Source organism: Venustampulla echinocandica (assembly GCF_003357145.1).
Source record: "Venustampulla echinocandica strain BP 5553 chromosome Unknown scaffold_1, whole genome shotgun sequence".
NCBI classification, from domain to species: domain Eukaryota; kingdom Fungi; phylum Ascomycota; class Leotiomycetes; order Helotiales; family Pleuroascaceae; genus Venustampulla; species Venustampulla echinocandica.
This window is the reverse complement of record NW_022474206.1, coordinates 2,139,670-2,159,907: the sequence shown is the minus strand read 5'-3', so window position 1 is coordinate 2,159,907 and position 20,238 is coordinate 2,139,670. Positions and strand designations below refer to the sequence as shown.

The window sequence follows — 20,238 nt, the reverse complement described above, 5'->3', positions numbered from 1 at the left end:
CCGACAACAATTTATCAGCTTGGCCAACGCTATATTAACAGATTCCTTTCGTAAGATCAATTGAACTTAAGAACGGTCCGCGGATGGAAAGCTTGGCTATTCGATTTTTCCTGCTGGTGATGTCGCGTTACACGGAATAATCTCGCGTCTGACATCCCCGAAATCAGAAATGCCGACGGCAAAGGCTTCCTAGCTCCCAACCAAATCGAGTCTTATCCAACCTCGCCAACAACAAGCAAGGAAAGACAACATTATGGGTTTCAACGATCTATTATCCAAAGTCCCAAGCGGCCTGCTAGTGGGGTTTGCTGCCGTTGGTCTTTTTTCAGTGTCCAGCAAAGTAATCAGCTATATTCGACTACTGCTGAGTCTCTTTGTGTTGGGCGGAAAGGATGTAGGTCGAACCCCGATATCATACAGATCTAATAATTGTTACTGACTGCTCATCCATAGTTGCGCAAGTATGGAAAGAAAGGTACTTGGGCAGTCATCACCGGCGCTTCCGACGGTATTGGCAAGGAATATGCCATCCAGCTTGCTCAGAAAGGATTCAACCTCGTCCTGGTCTCCCGCACCGAATCGAAACTCCAAACCCTCGCCAAAGAGATCGAGCAGAAATATGCTGGCTCGGCTGTCAAATGCAAGGTTCTAGCTATGGACTTCTCAAAGAATGACGACGCAGATTATGCGAAGTTCAAGGCCTTGGTGGATGGGCTTGATGTTGGGATCCTGGTGAACAACGTGGGCCAGAGTCATAGCATCCCGGTACCTTTTATCCTTACGCCTAAGGATGAAGTGAGGGACATCATTGCGATCAATTGCATTGCTACCCTCCGCGTCACGCAGCTTGTTGCCCCAGGAATGGTGCAGAGGAAGCGCGGATTGATTCTTACAATGGGTTCGTTTGCCGGCTGGATGCCGACACCTCTCCTAGCTACGTACTCGGGCAGCAAGGCATTTTTACAACACTGGTCTACGGCTCTGGCGGGCGAGTTAAAAGGTTCAGGTGTGGATGTCGAGCTGGTGCTGAGTTATCTGGTTACCACCGCTATGAGCAAGGTCCGAAAAACTAGTGCGATGATTCCGAGTCCAAGAAGCTTCGTCAAGTCGGTTTTGGCGAAGATCGGCCGCAGCGGTGGTGCACAATCTATAGCCTATACAAGCACGCCGGCCTGGAGTCATGCCCTGATGCAGTGGTGGGTGGAGAACACCGTTGGGTTTGGAAGTGCGTTGGGTGTCAACGTCAATAAAGGGCTCCATGAGTCTATTAGAGCGAGGGCATTGAGGAAGGCGGCGAGAGAGGCAAAGAAGCAATGAGGCGCACAGAGTTCGCTGGGATCAAGCTGCTAAAAGTTGCTGTTCGACTCTAAGATATCATTCATTAGGAATTGGGGAAGATAAGGCTACTCAGGGGCTGCGAGGGATAGTCTAAGTCGTGTTGGGGGGAGGGGGGGAAGACAAACCGCAGTGGCCACATTTGCGTGTAATATAATGATCCGACTTGGCTAATACTCAAAAAAGTTAATTGAAATACCTACCATTTGAGCCTTTAACAGTAGCTTCGCAATACCTAGGAGCATCGTAAAGAATAAACACTAGAATATTGACATTGCGGAATGCATGGTGTCTTCCATGCTTTATTCACTCTAAACCCTTACCAGTGTTCGATTGTCTGTTTCTCAATAGCAGCTTGCCTATTGTTATGGATTGAATCACGTGATGGGGTGGCTGGGATTTCCCCTTCAATTCGATATTGAAGATCAACGCGTCTTGTCTTCAAGCCGCTTCTTAAGCTTTGCAAGTGTTTACCTTTACCACTTCCCAAACCCCACAACGTCGCCCATTCTTGCTGTCGCAGGTTTCAGCACTCCACTATCACTACCAATACAGCTCCTCATGTCACTCTTCTAGCCATATTCTACCCGCTGCGTCTGGTATTGCTACAATAGAGCGCCAGCGTGAGCAGGAGCTGGGCTCGAAAGAAGATGTCTTATCCCGTGCTGCAAACACCACAACGACCACTACCAGGCGCTTTTTTTAATACTCCTGCAGCGTCCCGATACCCCCCTCCGCGGCCGCCTATCTTCACCTCTGGGAGAGCGTCAACAGGAAATCCTCCGAATCCCCAAGGCTCACCGGGTCCTACAGCAAGCGCTCCTCAATCTGAACTGCCCATCCGACGTGGCGCGCGAACGATCAACGAGCTTTTACAGAGAGATTCGAGATTCCCTGATCTTAATAGCTATGTCAGGCGTAAGTTGGATTAGCGTTGAAGATGTGGAAAGACCATCGCTAATAACTCCGCAGAAGGCATCTCTTCCGACTATGAAATACCCAATGCTGCCACCACCGAGGGGGCATGGGCGCCGTTCCAAAGGACCAAGTTACACGATATTCCGGATAGGGTTTTCGAGCAGTACAACCGCGCCGCAGTTTCGACGATGATGGGTCTTTTTGCGGAACTAAATCATGCTTGGGTTACTATTGACAATGCCCTGTATCTGTGGGACTACACGAATCCGAATCCGGAGATAATTGGTTTTGAGGAGCAGACCAATAATATCACCGCTATCAAGTTGGTTGTGCCGAGGAAAGGGGTCTTCGTGGACACCGTAACACATCTTTTGGTTGTTGCTACTACCGCCGAGATCATTTTATTAGGAGTGGCTACAGCACTAGAGGCGTCAGGAGTAAGGACGGTTTCTCTGTATCAGACCCGAATGGCGCTTTCGATCAGAGGTATTAACGTTCAAGCTATTGAGGGATCTGCCCAGACCGGTCGTATATTCTTCGCTGGCGCTGGCGACAATGATCTTTATGAGCTCACATACCAGCAGGAGGAGAAGTGGTTTGCAAGCCGCTGTGGGAAAATCAACCATACAAGCCCCGGCTACACGTCCATTGTCCCTCAAATCTGGGGCAACAAGACTCAGGAGCACGTCCTTGAAATTGTTGTGGATGATAGCAGGAGACTTGTCTACACCCTCTCATCAGAATCCTCCATCCGAACGTTCCATATGGACAGTCCGACCACGTTACAGCAAGTAATTGAGAAAAAGCGACAGGAATTTCTCCGGGATATCAGTCACATGATTTCCACATCAGTTCTCCTCACCCGGCAGATGGTGATTGTGTCCATTAGTCCTATTTCCTCTATGGAATGCTCCAAGCTACATCTCATGGCCACCACCACAACCGGTTGCCGATTATTTCTCAGTGCGACTCGTGGGTACGGATACCTCAGTGGGCCTGGCGCACCGCAAAGCATGCAAGTTCAACACATCAGATTTCCTCCTCAGTTTGACCAAAGGAGGTCCGAAACGCCTTACCAAGGGGCTGAACCCTCCACCGATACGTCATCCCTTGCTTTATCATATTCACGCATAGGCCTTCGGTTTGCTCCTGGATTCTTTTTGTGCTTCGTGGCCAAATCAGGTCAAGACGGAAGAGACAACCTTTTCCTGTCCGCTCCTGATACTGGTCGAATAGCAGCAGATGCACGGTCTCTCACAGCTCAAGCATCAAAATATTACGAACAAGGATGCTGGATACCGCTCAATAGCCATGCAGAGGAAATAGGATTGGTCACAGCACCCTTCGCTGCCTCGACTCAACCGCTTGGCTTCGGAAATGAACTTGCGGTGCAGTATGATGAGCCGCCCACGGAGATTGCGATCCTGACGAATACTGGAATTCACATCATTCGACGCAGGCGCCTTGTGGATATATTTGCCGCTGCGATTCATAATGGGGGCGGCGGTGGTGACGAAGGATTGGAGAACGAGATGAAGAAATTTATCGGACAGTACGGCCGTGGTGAAACGATTGCTACTGCTCTGGCGGTAGCCTGCGGACAAGGGAATGATGTGGTGCCCGGCGACGTTAGACTTTCCAGGATCAGCGATCCCGAGACCCTAAGACTGGCAAGAAAGGCTTTCGTTGAGTTTGGAGGGCGACCGTTGAATGAGAATGTGGTCTCTGAGGGACCATCATTTGCTGCGGACAATGTGCGACCTTCCTCCCGACATGAGGGACTCGCCTTATACATGGCAAGACTTGTCCGGTCGCTCTGGAAGACATCGGTCATTAAAGGGAAAATCCCACCTTCCGGAGCTATCTCTATTCAATCTACCATCCAGCCTGCCAAATTATCGACCATCAAAGAGGAGCTGACTAAGCTATCACAGTTCTTGGATGACAATAGTACTTTCATCGAAGGTCTTGCGGGGCCAGAGAGCCTCCATAATGCGGTAAGCCAGCATGAGCAGGTTGCTCTTCAAGGCGAGCACCAGGCATTGCATTCGCTTCAGAAACTTAATTCAAGCATCATTGAGGGCATATCGTTCGTTCAAATGCTCTTTGAAGAACGAGTAGACGAGATGTGGACTGCTCTCGATGACACTACCAAGCAGCGACTGCATGACCTTACTTTCGAGCAACTTTTCTCAACAGAGCAGGGCAAGGATCTAGCCAAAGTCCTTGTCAAAGCGATCGTCAACCGAAACATTGCCAATGGCTCGAGCGTGGATACTGTTGCAGACGCCTTACGCCGGCGCTGTGGCAGCCTTTGCAGCGCAGATGATGTCATTATCTTCAAAGCCCAAGAGCAACTTCAAAAAGCGTCAGAAACAGGGACAAGCAAAGATCTGGTGCGGAATCTATTGAACGAGAGTATCCGGCTTTTTGGTCAAGTTGCCGGTGCCCTCTCATTTGAAAATCTCCAGAGTGCCGTGGAACAATTTACTGCGTTGCAATTCTATGCTGGGGCTATCAGTGTGGCTCTTCAGGTGGCTCATGAATCGGATCGAGGAAACAGCGCACTGGCTTGGGTTAATGCAAACAAACCAGCTGGCGACCCAGGATCTGTTGCTTACAATTTCCGAAAACAGTGCTATGACCTTGTTCATAATGTTTTGGTGGCGGTCGATGGTGCTGCTAGTCGGGAACCTGATATGATTGATGGTCGAGCAACACTCATTGCTACAAAGCGGACTGAAGCATACAACATCATTAACAACTCAGACGACGAGTTATTCCACTTTGATCTTTATGAATGGTATCTCCAGCAAGGGTGGATCGATCGACTCCTTGCGTTGAGTTCGCCCTTCGTCGTTGAGTTCCTGACTCGGTCTTCAGCCACTACTCCCGAGAGGGCCGATCTCTTATGGAGATTCTACGTCCATCGTGAATGTTTTTACGAGGCAGCAGCGGTGCAATTAGATCTGGCTAAGAGTGAATTTCCGATAACCCTAACCAAACGAATTGAATACCTCAGCAGGGCCAAGGCAAATGCCTCCACACAAAGCCCTGGCATTGGAAGACAAACACGACAAGTCTTGTTGTACGAGGTTGGCGAACTTCTTGATGTTGCCAACATTCAAGATGAACTTCTACAGAGGCTTGTAGCCGATTCTAGAATTGCCGACGCGCGCAGACCTCAAGTCACCGAAGAGCTCGATAGCCAGATCAAAAATCTAACTGACGTAAGTACATTACACCTTGTCTCTGGCTGTTGCTGACTGTGCCATAGCTATTCAATAACTACGCAGACCAAGCTAGTTACTTTGACATCTGCCTGATGATCTATGAATGTGCAGATCACCACAATGAAGCAGACATCAACGCAACATGGCAGCAGCTCCTCGATGCCACTCATACGAAAGTGGCCAATGACCCAAATGCCGGCCAGCAACCTTATGAAGCGGTCGTAACTATGTTCACAGACATGGCTGATCGGCTGAACCATTCCGAGAACACGTTCAATCCCAACATTCTCGTACCGATGATCGAAAAATATGCCCTGGAATCGCAAAACAATGTTGGCTCCCGTCACTGGGTCCCAGACCTCTTCATCCGGGTCGCCTTCCCCTATGAGACCATCATTAGCATCGTGCAGGGAATGTGGTATAGCACCACCGCGCCATTTACTGAGCGCAACAAAGGTGTACTTGCAGACCACATTGTATATCTCTGTGACCAGTGGTACGAGGAGTGTGTCAGGACAAATATGAGATTGTATGGCAGCGATCTAAATGCACAAGAAATCAGAGATCTGTTGGCCGTGTTATCTGCCGCTTCCGCCGCCAGTGGAGGACCGACGGAGCAGGGGTTTCTGACCAATTTGATCAGAAAGATTGACAGGTCTTTCCGGTGAACATGTCTTTATGTGGGACGATTACCCCTCGGTGTATGTCCATATTTCGATATCAAATATTGTGGAATGCATAGAAAGGGAGAGCGACTCATACAATGGGGGAGGATAATGGGATGTGATGTGTTGGAAAAGAACGATCTACTGCAGAGCATTCATGAAAGCCGGCGTTTGATTGGAAGAGCGAACTGTGGGAAGGAGGGCGGGGTAAACTACATGAATTGCTCAACTTCCCGCTTTGTTATATTATGAGAAAATTCCTTGTCCTTGAGCTGAACAGAAAGCGTGTGAAATACAGCGCACGCGTGTGGAAGGAAAAGGCCTCGAAGCAGGCCAAGTTTGTTCTCGCTTCCCCCTGGACCCTTTTCCGGAACATGTATTTTAGTTGGGTGGATGGGAGAAGGAGGAAGCTTTTGATACCTACCGACTCTAAAAGATATGTTGTCATGTGGATTCAACGCTCTTGAACTCCTCGAGACTTGCATTGTATCGTGACCGAGACCTCTAGCATACTAGATTGTAACACCAGTGATATTTATATGATGTATTCCTGCTCTTTTACTTTTCAGAGCCAGTCCTTTTCCTTCGGGTTGTCGAATGGGGCGATAATGAGCACAGTGCCAGTGGTCCAATTTTTAATAAATGCATCATATCACAACTTACTCGGCACCCAGACCGGCTTCCTCTTCTCAACAAAACTCCTTACGCCCTCCTTCATATTATCCCCTCCATCCATCCTCCCGTACCAATTCTCAGCCCAGAGCCTGGTTCCCTCCTCCGCCCCCATCGCCTCCCACCCGATCTTAACCCCCTCCCGGCTAACAATTACCGCATCAGGGCTGTTCCCAGTAATCATACGAGCAATCTCCAACGCAGCATCTACAACCTTCCCATCCTCCACAACTCTATTGACAAGTCCCCACTCCTTCGCCTCCTCTGCCCTAAGTCTCCGGCCCGTCAATGCCATCTCCATGGCTCTCTGTTTGCCCACCGTCCTAACTAACCTAGGTAATGCTCCAGCCAACGCCACGACTCCAATGGTAACTTCGGGCAATGAGAAGGCTGCCGATGAAGCCGCGACGACGATATCAGCGTTTATGATCATTTCGCAGCCGCCGCCAAAGCAGAAACCATTAACAGCACACACAATCGGCTTCTTTCCCGAGCGTCTTGAGAGAGCGCCGAATCCTGATGCTGGGAAGGCCCGTGTGTTGTTGCTTTTCTCAGTGGAATGATTTGACTTATCCCATTCCTTTAGATCGGCTCCAGCGCAAAACGCCCGGCCCTTCCCGGTAAGTACTGCGCAGGAGAGGCTGGGCTCGTTATCGTACCAATTGTAGAGGCTGTCGAGGGCCCAGTGCATGGGAGTCGATAGGCAATTTAGCCCGGAGGGGCGATTGAGCGTTACCAGTAGGATTTGGGGCGAGGGGAAGGAGACTTGGATTGTCTCCGGTAGAGGGGGGGGAGGAGATGTGAATTTGGGTGATGATGACATCTTGTTCTGGTATTTGTTTAGGCCTTTGAAGATAGGGACCGGAATGGCAATTTGGGGAAAGTTGTAGGATTTCAAAATTGGATCTTTTAGGTGGGAGGAAGGCATGGATATAATGTAGCCGCCGACAAGTTGGTTAGTTGAAAGAACCCGAGGTTACTGGAGATTCAACGAAAGCTTGCAGCTCACCTAGTCCGAAGAAGGTGGGGTGTAGACGGCCGAGCCGAGGTCTCGGTAGCCTTACATAGTCCCAGCCTAAGATCTGGGGTAAGGCTTAGCATGATAAGGGGTAGCAAAGACTAGAGGCGGAGCAATAAGAGCTAAGAGTGCATCGCGCAAGAAGATAGAATGGATTATTATACGGGATGCTCTGCTATTTATGGTGGCAAGCATAGGTAAAATGGAACTTTAAAAATCCACGGCCATGCGTTTTGGCCTCCAATGTAATGTACCTACTCGCTCGGCTTTAAAATAAGAGTACAAAGTAACTCGTGGCCTTATCTCCCAGCCCTGAGGCTACGGTAGTAATCGAACACCGCCGTGCTTTTACTTACTCCAACTCAGGAACCTTCACTCTCATCTTCCCGAATCCGGGTAGGGCTCACGGCCGGACTTGTCTTGATCTTAGGCCGGCTTTTAAACACACTTTCGTAATCCGGATCACCCTCTATCAACTCAGTAGGCGCCGTATCCGGCATGAATATCTCTTCCTCGACTCTCGGGAAATAGCTAGACTCCCTCTGTTTCTTCTTAGCTTCCTTCATGCTCTTCCGTCTTTCCAGCTGAGCTTTCTTCTGCGCAGCCTCGAATCCTGCCATGCTATTCCGAGTACGCTCAATCAACCCCGCATGCAGGTCTGATTCAGAGTCATCGGTTGGTTTCCTAGGTGCTAGGGATGGCCGCGGCTTGATAGAGAGTCGAGGGAGATCTTTAATATCGAAATCATCGTGTAGATCGGAGAGTTGAGAGTGTGAAGCACGAGACATCGAGAGCCGGGTACGCTCTGCCAATGACAGGGTATGTCGGGGCTTTTTAGGAGACGGAGAAGTGCTAGACATCGAGTTTAATATTTCATTCACAAGATCGGATTCCGCGTCTGGTTGCGGAGTCTCGTGCCTCATGAGCGGCACACTATCTGATACCCATTGAGACTTATTGGTATCGGGATTCTGAGGTTTCAGGGTAGTTTGCGGAGGGGATGGTTCAGGAGGCAATGGTGAAGGTGAGCGAATATCTCTGGGAGGCAAAACTTCCTTGATAGCCTCGAAAGTCTCCTGTTGGTCGTTTCCAAACCCGCTTTCGGCAACATCTTCCACCGAAGCCATATCAAGTTCGCTTTCAATTGGCCGACGATCGACAACAACAGTTTCTAATAGTGGAGTGAGGGATGTGGACTTTAAAGTGCCGCTGGCAAAACCAGGGAAGGCATCCTCCGCTTCACTTGCAGAAATCCATTCCTCATCAATATCCACAGGCGCTTCATGTTGTGGAGAGCAGAATTCTGGGGCGCGAGTGGAAATCTGATTTTGCAGACCTTGTAGCGTGGGACGACTATCACGGCCTCGTGGCTTGCGAACTTCAGCAATCTCGGATGCCATATTCCGAATGAGCCAGTCATACTCCTCCAGTGATGCGTTGACCGTTTCGATCGTTTTACCAGAACTGTTGCGCGTGATCTGTATATCCTGGTGACAATCGAACCCGAGATCTATTTTATTTCCCTCCGCTCCAGACGTTGCCATTTTTTTAGACGGAGATATTGTACCAGCCTTTGCCAGAGCCCTGCTGAAGTCCTGCCATCTCGCCAACCGATTCTCCTGATCTTTGACCCGTGCGTCCAGTTGCTCTAGGAGACCAACCCGTCCTTTGTATTCAACTTCACCGATGCTTCCATCCTCGACATGTTGCCATACTTTTTCGAATCGATTCGACAAAAGCCCATCTTCTCCAGCTTTGCTATCTCCATAAATAATGGCCCCAAGCCACGCCTCGCTACCAGACCAATTCTTTTGCACTTGACTTTGCAATGACCTTATTTCGGTCACTGATATAGGCTCGTACCGGCCGCCTTCCTCGAGCATCTCTTTCAGTTGTTCTTGTCGACGGGCAATCCGACGATCATTCAGCTTGAGAAGCTCGGAGAAGTCAGTGTACTTCGCTCTAGCCATATGCTTTTCTTGCAAATGTCTATTCAGTGAGGCCTTGTGGGAGAGTATCAGTGCTGACAGCACAGTTCGCTCCCCGGAGTAGGAAAAGTTTTCGAACGAAAGCTGCTGTGCGAGCGCTTGGTGCTCTGCCGAGCCGCCTTCCAGTAGAACCTTCTTGAGAACGGCGTTTGAAAACACTGCCAAAACCTCTTCTAATCTCTCGCCCTTGCACTCGTCAAGCATCGTCTTCCTCAGCACCGTATCCCGCCCTAACACGCCGGTTTTCTTCAATTGGTCGAGACATCTATATAGGGCAGTCCGAAGGTTGAGGGATTGGAGAGGCTCTCGGGGAGGGATGAATGGTTGTAATTTCTGGGATGGGTTAACATATTATTAAAGAAGCGTAATATGATACAGGGCTTCGAACATTTTGTGTCTCCTCTGGATCCCATAGTTCGAACAATTGACAGAGAGCCCATTCTACGCAGTGGATGCGCTTCTTCTGGTTTTGCTGAGCATCTTTGGTTGAGAAGGTCCTATCAGTGATATTCGGCCAGTCCCCCCGCAAATCAAGATCAAGAAGCCGTAGATTTGTCAGGAAGAGTGCAATATTAGAGATTCCTGGAGCCGAAGAAGTCGCGGTGGCTGATGACGGCTGCAAGATGCTGGTAGTGGAGGAGGGCGGTATTCGGGAGCTTCGTGTTCGCGTCACCGATGTGGTGTTGGTCGAAGAGTACATCCCGAGAAGAGATATTCAATTGTTAGTCCGAATAGTAACATTATCCTCATTGTCCTCAGTTGTTTGTCCGCTCAATAGTGGTGAGGTGTGTTAGGACTTAGAGGCGGTATCGGGCTGCAAGGAGACGTGGGGTTTTTCGGTTGTGCCTATTAATATGCCCTGTAAACAATCGAACGCGACTTCGCCTACAGTACCTACGTTGCCCAGCATAAAGTTCTTCCGCGCTTGCATCATGGCTGAAGTTCCACGATTTGCTTTACGAGCTGTCCGTTTCTGGGTGCCGATATCCTACAGTAATATCTTGGCTTTCGAGGCAGTTCCTCGTTAGAGTCGCTGCTTTGGCTTCTATTGTCTGATCGGGGTAATATGCCTGCAGCACTCCCTCAGTAGTGGAGTAGCATGCCAAAGCCTTTGCCGCTCTTGCGGCGTATTCTGATTTAGTCATTCTCGTTTCTTCAAATAGGCTCGAGGGTGTGCAGATCTCTGAAACGCTACATAGGTTATATAGTGCCCATATACTCTGTAACTGGTCTCCTGCTCAGGCTGATTATGTTTTCTCCTGCCTGCTTGTTATTCTAGATCGTCTTCGGCGGACCTGCATAGACTCCCTTACTTCCGCAGGTGGCTACCTGATATATTCATTCTATTGAGTACCAGAATATGCTTCAGCTATCTTAGAGCAAAGTTGCCTTCACCATCTTGGACAAACTGTTATCCACCGTCACTTGGTTCCTCACTTTACTCCAGTCATGGCTCAAGAGGCCCCAGCTCTCGTCGGTATCCTGGGCCCCAGACCTAATATAATAACTTCCGCACAAATCCCACTGCACCCAGCCAGATGGCTTCCACTTCTGCATAAACTCAATCAGGCATTTGTTGTACGTTGTTGTGCTAAAGTACTTCCCATCCTGTGCCATTCCCCATTCCGTAAGTACCATGGGGAAATGATATTTGACTTTAGAGTTTGATGGGTCGATGGAGCTATAACCCGCATTCATGAGGTTGCTTTCCAATTGCGCGCAGCTCTCTGCCTTGTCGTCATTGTCATAGCGATGAAGCTCGAGGACAATTTTGTTTGAATATGGGAAGGACGTGGGGTTGAACGTTGCGGTCTTCCCCCCAGACCCTGTGAGTGCCGAGCCAAGCGGGATAGGGCTAATTGTGGTGTCGTAATCAAAGCCGGAGAAGAATATCAACGCGTCAGGCGCCGCAGTATGGACTGCCGACGCGGTGGCGGTCATATGTGTGTACCAAGTGTACCAATCATATGGCTCTCCCCGTCCATTATCTGGCCTCCGAAGTTCGTTGCGGAGGCCGATGGACGCAAAAGCTGTCCAGTTTGCGGCCTACCACTCACTTAGTCTCAGGCTGCTGTGAGGAAAGTTCTTCGGTGCGGTGGATGGATGGGATTCATACATGTGCAGCCATATAACTCCAACCCCTCGTCCACTTCTTCACATCAAAATATGTGTCCCCGAACCAGGCATTCCCGTCCCCGGTCCCGCAGCACCAAGTTGCCTTCGACATATGATTATCGAGATGCAAATATACGCCCTGAGCTGCCAATTCCTCAGCTACGGCGTCAAAAACCTGCAGCCTCGTCGTGCTAGCGGTGAATTGTGGATTCTTCGCAAGTATCTTGTTCAGAACCGTTGGCCCATTCTTGGTGCCCAACGCAGTTGTAAGACTATCCTTAATTGTTACGTCTCCGCCGGAGTCGAGTATGTGATCGATCATTTCTATGGCAAAGGTTAGGCGGACCATGTTGAGCCCAAGGCCGCGGACCTGCGAGACGATATCTTTGATAGACGAGTACTGTAATCCTTCGGGGATCATGCCCTCTTGATGTCCGGGCCAATTTGTTCCAACATATTGAACCTTTTGGTTGGTATTTGACCAAATGTACGGATCTCCAGCGGTGTGGAAGGGAAGCTGGTACGGGAACGGCGAGGTTACAACTGCAATCCCGTTGACCACAAGTGGAAGCAGGAGAACAAAGAATCTTCCGGAGAGCATCTTGACCATGTTTGCTCCTCCTAGATTGAATAACAGAAGGCGAAGTGCTCGAAAATTGAAGAGGGGCAAGTATACCCAGTGCTGGTATATATCTTCCTAGTGTTTATGCCCATCTCGGGAAAACTCTTCATTTTCAGGCACACGGAAAAAAAGTTTCCTTATTGCTGTCCCATGATTCGAGCGACTATACAACACTTGACTTGGAATTTAATGAGCCTTGAAACACCGTAGTGCCTAATTAGGAGAATTATAACAGTCATGTGATGTCCCCACATCAACCTGGTATGCCTCAATTAGCAATTATTGCGAAAACCATCCAGCACTTTGTGGGGTAACTGGGGGCCTAGCGGGTAAAAAAAAGGTTCGGAGAAAAGGTTCGGAGCAAGGCTTCTTTCTAGGTACATTATCATCCGTTGTTTGAATTATGACTTGTAATATATGGCTTGAAGAGCGTGGATTATTAAGTGTCTGCATTCCACTACCTACATTCCCCCCCATAACCTTACCACTACAGGCCAGCCGCAACCTGTTCTCAGATGCGCCGATGCCACCAACCATAACTGCCGTATAATTGGCCCCAATAATGATCTCGCCAACCCTTTTCACATTTCCTCCTATCATTGAGCTTCCTCGTTCTTTTGTTTACCACCAACGTCGTGATCAGCGAAGTTGAAAATTAGACCTATCTTTATACTCTCGAACCACTCCTCCAAGTCGTCATCTCTTTCCTGTGTTGAGCCATTGCCATCCCAGTTTACATTACCTTCAATTGCATAGAACCTTCATTTCACCGGTTCCATCGATTCCCTCGATATCACTTCAGCTAGCGTCATCCTGAGTTCTAAAGTGCCACTCCCAGTATCTAAATCACTATCATAGATCGAGTCGTCCACGTTGTCTTGTTCAGCATTCCATTCTCAACGATTCAATCAATATCCACGGCAATGAATACGTTTCTGCGAAGTCGGATCTATCATCTGCGATGTTACCCAAAAGCAGAGTGTCAGTTTTCCCGATCAATTTTCTCTGTCAATTTCTGGCGGAGCCCAATCTCTATGTTTCTTCTTATTGGAAGTGTTTCCACGAGGGTAGATCCTTGAAAGTATTCTCTATTGTCTCGAGGAAGCTCGCGGCAGTATGCAGAGGCTCCTCACATGTGATAATGTCTCCTGTTTGGGGGTCAATGTCGATATATATGTATTCCTCCATGCCGAGCAATTCTTCGATATCAAGTAGCCAATCCAGCATCTTGTCCGCAGCGCCTCGACCGACAGTGCTAAATAATGAAGAGTCTGCTGCACTGGTTAGAGATATTGACGCTTGAATATACTGGCGAACAGGGAAATGAGGCGTCTTAAATTTTATACCATGTTATCTGCTGTGACAAACCATTGCGTCAGTGCCTGTGAATGTATGCTTGTTGGCATTTATGAGCTTGCCAAACTCATACTCCCACACCCTGTCGCTCACAAACCTATAGTGGCTTGTGGCTATGGTGCAACTTCAGTTGCACCTGTCTATAGTAATAACTCAGTAGTGGCAAATTAGCATTCGAATACTTAAAATAATAATTGTATCGGTATCAAAATTGGGCATATTCCCGTTTCCGGGCACTATAAACCCCCCAAAACACCCTTCAAACCGCTGGAAAATAATCCAACTTAGGATCTAGGGGAAGTATTTGCTTTATATAAGAGATCGGAGATATTATTCTCAGATGTAAACTTAAGTGGTTAGTCAAGTACACATTCATTTGTTTGTGTCAAACACTGAATATATCAATGTTTGTTTCTCATTAAAATATTAGTTTAATGCTCGTATAACGTGTGTTTACTATGTTCGCTAACTAAGTAGGTATCGAACCAAGTGCTCTTGTTTGCTGCAGAACAGAAAAGGGGGAGATCTCGCTTATGTATTACGGAGGGTACGGATCAAGTTATCACCAACCGAAAGGCATTTGCGGTCTACGGGTTTATCTTACGTTGAAGATTTTCCATTCTAACTCAAATTAACCCCTACGAGGGGCTTGTGGGACTAAGACTTACGTAGTGGTCAAATCGAGAATTGTAATTATTCTCCTCGAACTGCCTTAATTCGGCGAATGAAAACACATAGCGGTTACTCAATAATATGGGATTAGGGAATACGAAAATAGTCTGCAAGGTCGGTTTGCTATCTTTTCAAAGCCTACAAAGGCCAACGGGTTTACTTATTTCTCCCCACATTCTCCCTACATATACACTTTTTGAGAAAGACAATACCGCAGCCTATTCAACTAATTCCTCAAATATGAGCTCCTTTCTCCTGGCTCTACCCCCCGGCATTTGTTTTCTCGAATAGTTGCCAGCCAGGGCTGCCAGGCAAACCTAACGACCCCCGAGCTTACATTCCTGTACACCGCACATGTTGAATGTGTTCCATCTCTTCAAGTCGATGATGCCGGTCCAAAGGGCACTCGCAGGATAATTCCCACAGTAGGGAGAACTTTCACCGGACCTCGAGTTTCAGGCTCATGAACCATAGGATCTACATCTATCCTCACGTCCCCCGTTTTAATACGCCCAAGCCTTGCTAGTATTTCCTTTTTGGTTTGCAAGCTTACATTTCTCTTAAGAACCAGCCCCAACCTCTATACCAACTGAAGACTCATGATTCACCAATGCCAAACAGCACCATCTTAGCCAACACGGGGCACAACCTCGTCACCAGTGACCAAAGCTAAATTTTTTATCCAGACGTCTAAATCCACACAGGCAAGTGGGAAACTATATCTGCGAATGAGTCTCTGTTTGTGATGTTAATAATATAAGACTTCTGGGCTATGGCATATGTATTTATATTGAAGATTAATGGCCCGCGGCGGAGTTAGTAATTGTAAATCATTTATAAAACTTGGCTTGAAAATGATCCACCATACCACGTGGTAATCTTGGTATAGTAACAGAAAACGTAGCAGAAGACTTTATGTAATTATAATCATCTGTACAATATACCCACTCAACTTCAGTCAGGAACCTGACCGACATCCAACTAGAGGAGAGTGACGTTGAGGCCCAGCTACATACGGAGTTAACAGCTAACTTCTTACAAGGTCGGACCAAAACTAAATTCGGGACGATCAATCTGAACGACTGTTCGATCCACAGAACCCGCACTTTTTAAATGGTGGACCGCCATCGTTAAGAATCTTTAATATGTCAGCTTTACGTTTATATCCCGGGTGTTTTAATACGGATATTTACAAAGCACAATGCAATATTTCAAATGGAGAAATGGGGCATCATTGTGCGCGCAGATTACAGATATATTTTCCTTATTTGTTTTGGCTACTGTCTAGACTTTTGGAAGGTTTCATTCGGTACGCTCAAGAGTACATGTTCGAGTTGCAGATTGATGACTAAGAGCCTTGACCGGTCTTCTAGTTAGTTGAGGATGGTGATATTTCTAAGGAGTAAAACTTGATTGCTAAATCAAGTAGATAGTGGGCAAGGAATCTGATACTGGGGCGCAGGCGAACGAGGTGAAATGATGCAGACAACAATTGAGAGATGCAATTGCTTTGTATCGCGACTGGCAATGAGGTGCAGTATGCATGTATGGTAAAAATAAATGAATCGAAATAGAAAAGCCGACCTTAGGACTTGGCTTTATATGTCAAACAGTCACCTGCAAACCACAATCACCCCCTGGGGGAATAAATTGAATAACTTGCTATTACAGACTTTACAGCCATATCAGATCCTTTTCAGAAGGGCTGAGTGAACCATTTTCAGCCGGTGCGTATTCGTCTGAGCTGGATTTCAGCGAAAGGAGATTTTGTTGGCATGCGTCATGCAAATCAGGGTACCCGGGGCTCGATGCTGATTGCCACCGATGAATCCAAATCGATTAAGCTAGTAGCTTTAGACAGCTTAAGCAAACCACAAGACAGAAATAACAGTTCAAGTTTAGGGCACTCACCCACCCCAGGAACTTGAAGAGTCCAGTCGGTCACTTCTCAGGAGAGCCCACCTCTGTAAAGATGACGAATAAGATCCTCGCAAGGGGCCTTGTCACATTCTAAAAAATTTAGGGTTATTTATTATTATACCTGTTTCGTAGTATATTTCCACATAAAACTTGTCTGAAAAGTCTTCCGGCACAGATAGGTAAGAATAAGACAAGAGCTAACAAGTTCTGTACAATATTTAGGACGATAGAAATAACGTCGTGTCGAATACGTAAGATATCACCTAGGCGAGCTAGGGTCGATTGCCGGGGTCTATGCGGGGCCGATAAGAAAGGTGTAAACAGTAAGTTGCAATTCCATTGTTTTATTATCAGACATATGTTTCTATCACTCCAACCCAAAGGTCTCCTCCCTTCGCGGTTTTAGCGCATCACCAGACAAGCGCCCAAATATCATCATTACAGCCTCCGCCTCTTCCTAAGCAACGTTTTATGCCGCACTTCTCTTCCCTTCCACTTTCCTTTCCCACTAGGAGACTTGAACTGTCCGCCTGCAAATAATACGATACTGCCAAAAGTTCATGATGACCGTCGCTGCAAAGGAAGAGGACCATTCTGGTAGGTCTGACTCCGGCCCACTGCTGCTAGAACTGCTATGCTTCTTGCTATAGAATTCTCCCCCTCCATAGAACGGCTCTGTTGGTCGAAGCCGAAGCCGAAGCCAAAAAACGTCTTGCTAACCGTTACCTTCAGGGCCCGAAGCCCTAGAGCCCGCGAATGAGTCTTCTACGAAGTCTCCCTGGACTGTCGAAGGCGCTATCGCGAAGATTCCCGGAGGCCTCCCACCGCAGCCTGACCCCTCCTCTCCCATACCGTTTTTCCACATGCTCGAGCATCTAAAGACTACTAAACGGGAAGGATGGCGCCGATTTGGCATCAAAACGTTGTGTTGAGACAGACCCCAAATGATTTGCGTCTTGCTGATTTTTGCCCAGAGGCGAATCCATCTCCGACCATATGTACCGTATGGCTATGATCACCATGTTTGCCCCTCCTTCCCTCTCCGCCCGACTCAATATCCCGAGATGTACGCAGATGGCCCTCATACATGACATGGCAGAGGCCTTGGTTGGAGATATCACGCCTGTCGATGGTGTCCCGAAAGACGAGAAAAACCGTCGCGAGAGCACAACCATGGACTATTTCACCAAGACTCTGTTAGGCCGCGTCAATGGCGGCCTGACGGGAGAGGAGATCCGCGCAATTTGGCAAGAATATGAGGACTCCAAAACACTAGAGAGTAGGTTCGTTCACGACGTCGACAAAATCGAGTTGGTTTTACAGATGGTGGAGTATGAGCGAGTCCATGAGCACAAGTTGGACCTGGGCGAGTTCTCATGGGTTGCGTCGCGTATTGAACTTCCGGAAGTCAAGCAATGGGCCGATGATGTATTGAGGGAGCGAGAGGGATTCTGGGGTGGTAGACAGCATGGTGTCTACAATGCGAAGCAACTGCCAGAGGAGACGTTACTGAAGCAGACGTTGGAATACTATAGCAAACCCGACACTCCAGAATCGAAGTGATCTTGAGTCACCTATTTTAGATGTTTTGATATCTTTGATCGACATAAAGAGTCCATAGGTGGGAATCGTCATGGGTCCTTTCTTTGTCTTATTCGTGCCATTTCCACCGATGTTTCTGTCCGTATAATTAGTAAATGAATTGTGTCGGGAGGCAGAGCGCTCGTTCCATGTACGTCGAGTTTTGAATGTTGACGAGGGGTTCTTTGCCATGGCAACCGAGATTGTTACCCACCCATCGCCATCTTATCGCGCCGCATACAAGCACATGAGCTATAATATTCGGGATATCTGATGTTGGCAACGGCGAACCCTGTCCAGCTTCTCATCCTAACAGCATATTGCAAGGCTTATCGTCAGCATCGGCGTAGCATTTTGTTCCCCCCAACCACGTCGCGGGGGGCCTATCCAATCCCAATCACCACTACCTCAAAACTTCATGAGCGAGTCCCAACATCAGCCTCATTCCCGACAACTTACTATGATGGGCAATAAGCCATGATCCATTCTAGCGACGCAATGCCCATCCCGGGAGCATTCGATATGACCCTGCAGCGAGATCGCGGCGCGACACCTCGTCTTTCGGGCGCCAAATCACACATCTTCCACCCTCCACGAGCGCACTCCGATTCAGCATCCTCGTCTATGATCCTTACACGGTCTACTACTTCCATCATCTCTACATCTACAGCAAATACATCTACAAGTCGAACGGGATGGGTTGGGCCGAGGAAGCGTTCGCGCGCCGAGGCTGGGAACGAAACTCCACCTAGGGAAGAGGAATGGCCGGCCTCGATGGTCAACAGCTCCGAAGCAGCGGGTGCAGATTTGCGTCCCGGGTCTCCGATGCCGTTTGTGAATACGAAATATGTGCTGGCCGGGGGGATGGATACACCTACTCTGAAGGCCGCCCAGTTAGCTATTGGCGGAGTTGGCGAGTATTCAGATGTTGGATATAGGAAGTCGCTGGGCGAGGACGGAATGAATTCAACTAGAAGGACACTATTTGTTGATGGGGAGGAGGGACCGGGTTATTTCTCTGCGGATGACCTGGGGAGGGATGCTAATGGGAGGGGAAGAGGATGGAATAGCCCGGCGGGCGAGGGTTGGAGCAAAGCCGCAATTCATGTTGCAGGAGCTGTTGTTGGGAAGGTATGGGAGTTCTGCAAGAATAGCGGAGCTGTGTTTCGAGGCTTCCATGCTGGTGGCGGAGAAGGTTACACGATCAGCAATACGGGAGGAATTCCCTTGTACAGCGGCGAGCAGAATGATAATTTATGGGAGACGGAGAAGACCTCAGCTTGGGGTCCACCTGATAGAGGCTCAACGCCGCTTCCAGGTCGATTTCCGGAGGAGGATTTCATCCCGGATTATCTAGATCGCCCAGCACCAGACTCAGATCCCCGTCCAGCTAAACGCCGTCAAGTTAGCAAGAACAGTCAAGATGAGATAGCGAAAAATTGGGTCGTGGTTCCACCTCCGACTACGCCAAGCACACCTTCAAAAGCTCAACCTCGAGGGGCAGCAAGATACAGCATGCCAACTGCTTCCTCTGCCAGCCGCCGCTCAACAGCAACGGCAACCGCTTCACGCCCGGCATCTCGCGCTGGGTTCGGACCGTCCGCAGCACCTCGCAGGCCGATGCTTGCACGAATCTCTCATGCGGGATCGCCTGCTCTGAATCCTTCTCGTGGTGCAAGCTTTGCAAGTCCACGTTCAAGCCCCGGCAGCAAGATTCCGCGGGCCAGCCCAAAGCGAGATGTTACTTCGCCGGAGAAGAAAGTGCTCGATAGCCCAGCAGCAAAAGAAGCGCAAAGATGGGCCGCCTTAAAGAAGAAGGAGGAACGGGAAGCAGATGAAAGTATCAGAAGGCTGGACAGGCAATTGAAGGCTATGATTAGAGAGGGCAAGGAGGCTTTGGGTACTAGGATCGAGGTTGATATGGAAGATGATGTTGCGTTGGGCAGAAGCGGCCTTGGAAATAAGAAGCGAGCTGTCTGACTGTTTGCAACACAACTCGTCAGGCAAGAGAGCGTACGATGCTTTAATCCCTTTGTTACTCCTATATGAGGATGGAGATCATGGCGTTTTGGTGTGGGTATCACTGTGGAGTTTTGGATGGGATTGGGAATATTCACGAATCTCCTTGCGTGGGGGACACCAA

At 48.6% G+C, this 20,238-nt stretch overlaps 7 protein-coding genes across 7 annotated transcripts; 4 read left to right on the top strand and 3 right to left on the bottom strand.

Annotated features, from left to right (window-relative positions):
- Positions 1-253: 253 nt before the first annotated feature.
- Positions 254-1,317, top strand: BP5553_03242 (Very-long-chain 3-oxoacyl-CoA reductase; the record flags this gene model as incomplete). The annotated part of the gene is made up of 2 exons (XM_032011865.1): positions 254-394; positions 454-1,317. 2 exons carry the CDS (start codon positions 254-256, stop codon positions 1,315-1,317), a joined length of 1,005 nt encoding a protein of 334 aa, XP_031871558.1.
- A 668-nt stretch (positions 1,318-1,985) lies between these two features.
- Positions 1,986-6,154, top strand: BP5553_03241 (Uncharacterized protein; the record flags this gene model as incomplete). The annotated part of the gene is made up of 3 exons (XM_032011864.1): positions 1,986-2,253; positions 2,308-5,483; positions 5,531-6,154. The coding sequence occupies 3 exons, from the start codon at positions 1,986-1,988 to the stop codon at positions 6,152-6,154; spliced, it is 4,068 nt and encodes a 1,355-aa protein (XP_031871557.1).
- A 649-nt stretch (positions 6,155-6,803) lies between these two features.
- On the bottom strand, positions 6,804-7,646 carry BP5553_03240 (uncharacterized protein; the record flags this gene model as incomplete). The annotated part of the gene is made up of 1 exon (XM_032011863.1): positions 6,804-7,646. The coding sequence occupies one exon, from the start codon at positions 7,644-7,646 to the stop codon at positions 6,804-6,806; it is 843 nt and encodes a 280-aa protein (XP_031871556.1).
- Positions 7,647-8,203: 557 nt separating this feature from the next.
- Positions 8,204-10,529, bottom strand: BP5553_03239 (Uncharacterized protein; the record flags this gene model as incomplete). Its single annotated transcript, XM_032011862.1, has 2 exons — positions 8,204-10,162; positions 10,218-10,529. 2 exons carry the CDS (start codon positions 10,527-10,529, stop codon positions 8,204-8,206), a joined length of 2,271 nt encoding a protein of 756 aa, XP_031871555.1.
- Positions 10,530-11,203: 674 nt separating this feature from the next.
- Positions 11,204-12,554, bottom strand: BP5553_03238 (Uncharacterized protein; the record flags this gene model as incomplete). The annotated part of the gene is made up of 2 exons (XM_032011861.1): positions 11,204-11,875; positions 11,946-12,554. 2 exons carry the CDS (start codon positions 12,552-12,554, stop codon positions 11,204-11,206), a joined length of 1,281 nt encoding a protein of 426 aa, XP_031871554.1.
- A 4,523-nt stretch (positions 12,555-17,077) lies between these two features.
- On the top strand, positions 17,078-18,077 carry BP5553_03237 (Uncharacterized protein; the record flags this gene model as incomplete). The annotated part of the gene is made up of 3 exons (XM_032011860.1): positions 17,078-17,111; positions 17,247-17,436; positions 17,489-18,077. 3 exons carry the CDS (start codon positions 17,078-17,080, stop codon positions 18,075-18,077), a joined length of 813 nt encoding a protein of 270 aa, XP_031871553.1.
- Positions 18,078-18,593: 516 nt separating this feature from the next.
- On the top strand, positions 18,594-20,075 carry BP5553_03236 (uncharacterized protein; the record flags this gene model as incomplete). Its single annotated transcript, XM_032011859.1, has 1 exon — positions 18,594-20,075. The coding sequence occupies one exon, from the start codon at positions 18,594-18,596 to the stop codon at positions 20,073-20,075; it is 1,482 nt and encodes a 493-aa protein (XP_031871552.1).
- Positions 20,076-20,238: the final 163 nt, after the last annotated feature.